At 35.3% G+C, this 9577-nt stretch overlaps 1 protein-coding gene across 1 annotated transcript; it reads left to right on the top strand.

Moving 5' to 3' along the window:
• Positions 1-1408: 1408 nt before the first annotated feature.
• foxl2b (forkhead box L2b) lies at positions 1409-3579 on the top strand. The gene is made up of 2 exons (XM_017496428.3): positions 1409-1601; positions 1710-3579. Exon 2 carries the CDS (start codon positions 1715-1717, stop codon positions 2624-2626), a length of 912 nt encoding a protein of 303 aa, XP_017351917.1. The 5' UTR covers positions 1409-1601; positions 1710-1714; the 3' UTR covers positions 2627-3579.
• Positions 3580-9577: the final 5998 nt, after the last annotated feature.

Below are 9577 nucleotides of genomic sequence, written 5' to 3'. Positions count from 1 at the left end.
TACCAAGCAATAGCTCTCAAGATATTATGCTTGTCTTGAAATTGCGCTATAGCTTTCTGAACGGTGCAGTAGTAGCCCATGGGCTGAATGTTGAGCTTTAGTTCAGTCCAGGCTAAATAAAACGAAGGAGATGTGCGCTGTCCCGCTGACCTGCAGAGCTTATATCCCTCCGCATTCCTGCACTCTGAACCATAAACATCCTCATTTCAAAGCAGCAGGCAGGAAGTTTAAAAACCGTTTTAAATCTCCCTAAAATATCACCCTTTGCCTGCAGAGATTCAGAAATGACGTCTTGCAGTTTGATTGTGAAACTGAAACAGTGCCTTGCTAAGCACTAAATTCTTTATTGTTTGACATCACCACTTTTATTATATTATAAAATAGTCACGTGATTTATAATGGATGAATTTATAACTGGATAATTATTATTATTATTTTATTTTATTTATTCATTGTTTTCATTTTGAAAAAGAAGCAGTAACAGCAAGTATTGTTCCATTGGGAAAATGATGACGATGATGATGATGATGATGATGATGATGATGATGATGATGATGATGATGATAATGTGATCATGAGTAATTTTTATTATTATTATTATTATTATTATTATTATCAGAAAATACAAATAAGGTACAGCACTAAACTGTACGTTTCCTTGTCATGGAGGTGGTACCCTCATGGATACCTGTACATCTTTTATGTACATCAAAATGGACCATAATTAGTTTTTAGTGTAAAGCTTCCTAGGTAAAACAAGTCCAAAATATGACAAGGAATGGTACAGTTTATTGTCTTTCTTTCTACTCAAAGAGTGTACTGATATTTTTTCCGCTTCTTATTTTTATTCATATTATTTAAGAGCCCATATTTAAGCGTCTACTATTACTATTTTTTCTGGTCAATCAATAGGGAGGTGAGTGAATGGAAGGTGTTGACATACAGGACAATGCTGTTGCACCTGCACAAGTGAACCACTGAGCCTCCTGTTGCATGGGTTTAAAAACAAAACAGCTTTCATCTTTTCCTCCCAAACCAATGACCTAATAACCAAATAACCTAATGCCCTCATTAAACTTTTATTCAGAGAATTATATGGATAATTAGCTAAGCTACATTAAAAAACAAAAGCCCCCGAGCTATTACATTAAGGTCTATCTTGTTCCAATAGTTTTGATCATATTAAGCAATTCTAAATATCGGATTGCATAATCTTAATGCCTTAATATTGTGTGTGTCCATAGTGGCCAATATTAACTTTAAACGAGGACACTGATACTCTTGCCTTGGTTCAAGAGCAGTCCGAGAGAGAGAGAGAGAGAGAGAGAGAGAGAGAGAGAGAGAGAGAGAGTGACGAAAGCGGAACCCAGAGCATCGTCAGAGCGCAGGTCTCTGGGCGAATAGGATGCGCCAAACGCAGAAGAAAGCGCCGTGTGAGCTTTTAGAGGAAACAACCGGCAGAAGTGCGCGGCGCAATTTGGAGTTTGAGGACACGGGGTTGTGAGACGCGCACCTACATCGCGGGAGAAGTTCTTTCCATTTCCATGGCGCTTCAGTAGTTCAGGCATGCAAAGAAGAGGACATAATTCCTAAATTACCAGGTGCGTGAGAGAGGTGGCTCGCGTGGCTCGTGCCTTTCTATCTCCATTGTAACCTGTCTCTATTTCTGTTCTGTGTTGATGTTTTGGTTTGTTTTTGTTATGTTTCAGGAGCGATGGCATCTTACCACGGCTTAGAGGGTGACGCAATGGCCCTGATGGTGCACGACACCAACGCGGTGAAGACGGAGGAGTTCGTGAAGGACGAGCCGGTCCGGACCGAAACGGGCTCGGAGAAAGCGGACCCGTCCCAGAAGCCGCCCTACTCCTACGTGGCCCTCATCGCCATGGCCATACGCGAGAGCTCGGAGAAGCGCCTGACCCTGTCAGGGATCTACCAGTACATCATCAACAAATTTCCCTTTTATGAGAAGAACAAGAAGGGTTGGCAGAATAGCATTCGCCACAATCTGAGCCTGAACGAGTGTTTCATTAAAGTGCCGCGTGAAGGTGGCGGAGAGCGCAAGGGGAATTACTGGACGCTGGACCCAGCGTGCGAGGACATGTTTGAGAAGGGGAATTACCGGCGCCGACGGCGGATGAAGCGGCCTTTCAGGCCTCCAGCGGCCCATTTCCAGCCCGGCAAATCTCTGTTCGGAGCAGACGGCTACGGTTACCTGTCGCCTCCCAAGTACATCCAACCGAGCTTCATGAACAACGCCTGGCCGCTCGCTCAGCCTCCTCCTCCGCCGCCTCCGCCGCCCATGTCGTCGTACGCGTCGTGTCAGATGGGGAGCGGCGACGTGAGTGCCATCAACGTGAAAGGCCTTTCCAGCGCGTCCTACAACCCGTACTCCCGCATGCAGGCCATGGGCCTTCCGAGCGTCATGAACTCGTATAACGGCGTGAGCCATCACCAGCACCAGGCGCAGCAGCTAAGCGGAGCTGCGTCCGCGCCTTCACCCGTACCAGGCAACAGCGCGGCGGGCCTCCAGTTCGCCTGCGCCGCGCGTCAACCCACCGACCTCTACTCGTACTGGGACCACGAAGCCAAGCATTCAGCCTTGCACTCTCGGATTGACATTTAAGCGGAGACGAGAGCCACAAAACTGGAAACTGCTTGACGACTCAGTGTTGTGAACGTTTTCTAAGCCGCCTGGGGAGGTCCCTTTTACATTTCTTTCCCTCTCGAGACTTACACGGAATAGATACAGGGTAGCTCTGAAGAAAGCAAAAAAAAAATTAATATCTCTATATATATCCCCTGGTTTGGATTAATCCTTGTAGAGCTTTAATTGATATCTGCATACAGATGTTCATTTATCAGTATGCGTATTAATTCAACACTGAAAAATTGGCTCTGAATTGCAGGTCTCGCTAGTAAGGATCTCTCCTGAACACTTAGCCTGCATTTTCAATGTGAAATTAGCTTTTACAGCACAGAATAATCTTGTGCAGTCTTGAATTAACACCAACAAAGATGAATTAACTTTCACAGTGTGTCCAGATGTGCCGATATTAGCACACTGTGTTAATTCAACACCGCGTGGGTTTTGCCTGGCAGACAGCTTGTATGTTTTTTAGTTTTCGGCTCATGTAGCCTACAGAGCGCACATGCAAATATCAAATCTAAGAAAATCAAATTACAGCCGATAAGTCATTGTGTAAAAAAAAAAAGAGAGAGAGAGAGAGAGAGAGAGAGAGAGAGAGAGAGAGAGAGAGAGAGAAAATAAGCTCGGTCTGTGTAAATTCATCTTCATCCAGTGTTTTAAAAATGCAGCTGAGTGTGTTTATATGATTATTGTGAGCCCTAAAGTAGCCCCAGTCTGTTGTTTACTCCATCCAGTGTAGATTAGCCCTCTATTTTACTGACATAATAGCTTTTTAGATCGTTGGAAATTAATCTGTATTTTTAAAAATCGTAAATCACCAGACCAGACCTCTTTTCGTTGAAATTGTTTTGATACTCTATTGAAATATTGACATTGTTGGGACCATGTTAAATCGGCACTTATTTTAAATAAAATACTTTGGTGAAATATTTCTTTTGTAGATTAATATTCTGGATGTGCAGAAATATGAAATAGCCACCAGGCCAGTCTTATATATATATATATATATTTAATCGTTCATTTAAGAATTAATAGTGACCCAAAAAGAATGTTTGTCTTTCGTAAAAATAAATAAATAAATAAATAAATAAATAAATAAAGTTTATTTGAACAGAGAATGATTTCTGGCTGTAAAGTATACAGACCATTTGAATCCTTGTAGAGTTCTGACCATCATTTCGTTTGTATATTTTCTTTAACAGAGATAATAATTTAGTGGAACTTATGACTCACATTTTCATATTGCTTACATTTCAATATTGATAACTGACATATTAGACATTATGAATAGGTTAGGTAGTAAATTCACATATTTTAGTGTAAAAAAAAGGTGATATTACATCAAATACATGCATGGTTTTAAAATGTACGATATTGTGTAAAATATAAGTTGTAATAAGGCTCTCTTTACAATCTGAACATGATACGCGCACTTTACAGTTTTGTGTCACTGCAAAATAAAATAAAAAATGTGTACAATTTTAAATCGTGCAAATGGAGGCCAGTATACATGTTGACTCTTAAAAATATTATTTGTTTGTTTGTTTGTTTGCTTGTTTATTCATTCATTTATTTAACACATTTAAATAAATAAATAAATACACAAACAAACAAACAAACAAATAATATTTTTAACAGGCAACATGTAGGGCAAAACGAAAATCAATGCAAATATGACAAATGCAACCATTCTAAGTTTTCTTTTATCTGGAACAGTAACTGCATAATAGACTTGCATGGCTAATCGTGCAATAAATATTTCAAGTGAAAATCACCTCCATATGGGTTTGGGTGCTCACAGTAGTTATACAGTAGCTAAAAGCATAAAGGACACTGCTAACGGCATAAACAAATTATAAATAAAGCTGATACTGAACTTTTTATGAGTCAAATAAGGGACAACCCTGTACTTATCAAAAATAAATAAATATTCGATTGCAGAACTTTAAATATGGAAAAGGGAAATACCTTTACAAACATTCTAGCTCATTTCACATAGGGATATTATTATATTTCAGTTTAAGATTTCTTAAAAAAAAAAAAAAGACGAAATTATATAGACTAGGCATAGACTAGGTTCCATTTTAAACAGTGAAATAAGGTCGAATTATGAATTATAGATCGATGTAATTTCTACTTAAATGGGGACGAATTGGAAAGGTCAATGAACCTGGCGGAATGAGAATATAAATATGAATATATAAATAAGAATAATATAACTAAGAATATAAATACGTATCTTGACTTTCGTTTAAACATCACAGTAAAATTATGGTGAAACTAACAGTTATTAACCCTTTATGTACCAAGTGGTACGTGTGCATTTGCAGTTATGTTGTTCTGTGGAGTTTTGCTTTTAGCGTAATCTACAATGACAAAAAACAACAACAACAACAACAACAACAAAAACATAGCCTCTTGAAAAATCACATTTAGCAATTTAAATATATTTGTTTTAAAAAATCAATTCACTTAGCAACATTCCTCAAGGTCAACGTCAATGTTTACTACATGGTCAGTTATTTTACTGGTTAAAGGAGGTCATGTGACGTTTTTGTTTGTTTGTCGCATTTTATCAGACTTAGCCTATATTTTATGTGCCATTTAAATCTATATAAAAGGTCGAACTCATTTAAAATTGGGGAATGTTAAATTGGTCTCCATTTTTACTGGATATATAGTCTATGTAATTGTTTGTTGTGTTCTAGGTCAGGCCAGAGGTCAGTGCGGTGTGTTAACATGCGCTTGATAATTACTCATCATTTATCCTGAAAGTAAAATGTTTACATGGGCACTTGTCAGTGTTCTTCAAACCGAGCACCAAAACAAACCTTTTATCTTCTACATCTAGCCAACAATGTCTTACAGTCAGTGTGGCTCTGGAGCTTTATTTACAGCCGACATGCTGTAAACAAATTAGTTCGAGAACACGTACGCAAATGCAAACAAATTCGTAAGAATTCGCACGAGTGGGATAACATTATTTATTTATTTATTTATGTTTACAATTGAAAGTTAATGTAAGTAAAAATTCAACGACTGATTTCAACGACTGATTTCGTGCTGCTGGATATTTCTAGTTTCATTCAAACATTTGAAGCCACGAGTTACTTATTGTGTGTTTAATCTTTAGGAGATGTTTTCCAAATACAAAACTGCAACAAACAAAAATTAAAAATAAAATAAATAAATACAATTTAATTTAAAAAAATTTGCAATTGCGGCTCTAATATTTCCCATTAATTCTCACTCAGTGCATAAATCTATAAATAATACAACACACAATATATATATTAACCCATGATTTATTTATTTAAACCGAACTTTCCACTATTTATATAAAATTTAGCAGAGTCGGATTTTCCCCCCTCTTTCCTTTCTGCCTGTCATGGAATTATAATAGAATTGAACTCTGCAGCTTTCACCCCGGCTCCATTGAAATGAAAGAATGAGGGTCATCACTATTTACAGTACAATAAACACTGGTCGGAATGCAGGCTTCTCCCTGGCTTCTGCAAGTCCGGGAATTGTTCAATATTATTATAGACAAACGTTCCTAAATGCTCAAATCTTATATGTTGTCCAAAAGCACGAAAATTGCTTACATAAGAGATGTGCAAACTAACTTCTCTAACTAACCCCGAGTTGACTGAGTGATACAGGATCATCACTGGAACATTGTACTTTTATAGCTTTACTTTTATGCATTACGATGAACAATATTCCAAATCACTACTATACATGGCTCTGAAGAATATATGGAGATATTTTGATATTTTGCAATTGCTTAAAATATATATATATATATATATATATATATATATATATATATATATATATATATATATATATATATATATATATATATATATATATATATATATCATTCAATTTCATTCCAGTGTAATATTATTTTACTCCCTCTCGGAATACTTTAACGTTTAATATTTACTTTAATATTCATGCAGCTCCTGAACTAGCCTCCCAAAAACAAGAATTATACTATTCATAAAATAATTATATTGTAATTTAATACTGCTGACTTCTTTAAATAAAATTATATTTGGAATTGAGACCCGCTAATTAAAATGAACTTTTATTATACTGTAGTCACTAAGCATATAAGTATAAATTAAATTAGTAAATTCATAGTTTTCACGCTCTCCACATGGTTTGCTCAGGTAAAATTTGAAGTCCCAGTTAGTTAATTTGCATTTCTGTGAGATTAACAGCCATAAAACGAACTTTTGCAATTTTACATGTAGGCTAATAATAACAACACAAACACGCAAATGTATATTTAAAATGAAAATTGATTTATTGCGTAGATAACAACGCAGTCACATACTACCGAAAAATCGTACATAATGATTTCACTGGTTTATGTCATTATGAATAATCTCTAATCTTGACCCTAATTTAACCCTAATCCTGACCATTTGTAGCCCTTTATACGAGTTATCTCGTGTGTTTTCTTGTGAATTATCAATTGTAAGATAGTGTTGCGATCTCAGACATTTGATGCATTTTATGGACCATGAGCGCTTTTACTAATTTGCAGACATTAAATCTTGCTGCAAAAAACATGAAACGTTGCACCGTAGAGCACTTCACCTCACTAACCGCTAGAGGGCGCTGATTTCCAATAGCAAAAGTGTAAAATGTGTGCCTGCACATTATCTGAATTAATAATTATTTTAAATAATAAATACATATTTTAAAAACATACAGGAACCATAGGCAGAAAGTAAATGAATTGCTGACATAATTTAGGATATTTACTTATAAGATTATTTATCCATGTCATCTTATTACATGTCATGTTATTACATTACGTGCCGTTTTTAATATGTTTATATTTATTTCTATATTTATATATTTCTGGATTTCTTTGGCATTGTGATAATAAGGAAGCTGTCAATCAAGTCTCACTGACACGCCAACCCTTTTTTTTGTAAAATATTGATATAACACCTGCTGCTGAAAATTATAAATTATTTACTTTCATATAATTATGATTCCAGTTTTATATATATATATATATATATATATATATATATATATATATATATATATATATATATATATATATATATATATATATATATATATATGAAGTCAGTGTGAACCTTTGCAGGTCCTGGAGGTCGCAGCCCTGTAGAGTGTAGTGTCTTTCCTCCTCTAACTTGTGGCCTTGGTAATTAGCTCATGAGTATTAGGTGTGTTAAAAGTTAATGCTATATTGCTTATTAAGTAATAATATTTCATCCATCCATCCATCCATTTTCTGTAGCGCTTATCCTTACTGGATCGCGGGGAACCTGGAGCCTATCCCAGGGGGAGCACAGCAGGGGACACCCTGGACGGGTTGAATAATATTTCAGATAGACTAAATAAGCCTACATACTAGGAATGCAGACTTACCGAAAAAAAACGCAGAAATAAATATATTAAGAATATTTATATTTTGATATTTAATTTGGTGCATGTTATTGTTGGGAGAATTCGGCTTAAAAATATCAGAATACATATAAAGAGTTAACAATAACCTAATAAATAAATAGAAAATAAATTCATAAATACAAAATAAATCTATGCGTAAAAGAGGGAAAACTGTACACAAATAAATAGAAGAAATGGCAAAATTAACAAAACCAAAAGAAATACTACATACGCATTTTGTCATTCCTTTAAAATATTTGAACATCTGTTTATTTAGTCATTTATGTATTATTTTGTGTATATTAAAAAACAGAATTTACTAGTGTGTAGCACATTGCTGACAAGCAAACAACTGACTTTCTGCTATTAAATCTTTAAAAAGCCGCATTCCGGAGCGAATCCAGACCCAGATACAGTTTAATCAGGGCCCAATAAAAATGCTAAATTCCCTTTGTTTATTTACTGAGTTAACCCTTAACGGTCGCGTGTGTCCAACAGGGTTTTAATCAAACACAGATTTATTTTATTTTATTTTTATTTGTTTATTTCTCTGCAGCATGTTATTGTAGACAATGATCAGCTATTTATTTATTCATTCATTAATATGTGCAAGACACAGTAGTAATGACAAGAAAATTACTAAAGTTGGACAGCTCTCAAAGAGGGAAAAAGTCCATTGACCACAGTAAAGGGCGCATGTGCAGAGAGCTCATCTAATCCGCAGTGCAGTGAACTGATATCTACTGCAGTTTGATTTCATATTTGATTTCTCAGTCCCGGCAATATGTTATGATTAATAATTTTTTTAAGGAGAAACACCTCTTTGGTGAAGAGGTGGGCATATTCTTCTTTTTTATATTATTATTATTATTATTATTATTATTATTATTATTATTATTATTATTATTATAAACGACATTATACCTCGTTCCACGTCTTAGTCTGTTTAATCAAGTGGGGCAAAATATGCAAATTCATTAATGCAATCATTATTTTTTTAATCAAACATAGCCTATAAGAACACTATTCTTTTCTGACAGAAAAAAAATACATAACAGCTATAAGATTTCAACTAGTAAAACTTTGCTACTCACATTACTGTGATGTTACCCAATTTTGATGAAGTGGTGTTACTTCTAAAGCTTAGAGTTTATAGCCCCAAAATGTGGACTTTCTGCTGTTAAAGCAAGAAAATAAAGAAATAAAGAAACAAACACAACAAAGTGTCCTACATTATAATACTTGTAAAATTTACCCATTAACAAATACAGGCAAAGATACTTAACTGATACTTAACTGATTCTCTCTCTCTCTCTCTCTCTCTCTCTCTCTCTCTCTCTCTCTCTCTCTCTCTCCTTTTGAACCAACTTTTCTCAGAGAGGCTTAATTGGGTTAAAGTGATTGGACAGGCCATTGGGTTAAAGAATGACCTCCCTCTCCACATTTCTTGCACAGCTTTTGCAATTCAGAAAAGACAAGGTGTTC

The sequence above is a fragment of the Ictalurus punctatus genome, chromosome 20 (genome assembly GCF_001660625.3).
Source record: "Ictalurus punctatus breed USDA103 chromosome 20, Coco_2.0, whole genome shotgun sequence".
Lineage (NCBI taxonomy): Eukaryota > Metazoa > Chordata > Actinopteri > Siluriformes > Ictaluridae > Ictalurus > Ictalurus punctatus.
Note: the sequence above shows the minus strand (reverse complement) of the source record. Positions and strands in the feature narration are given on the sequence as shown.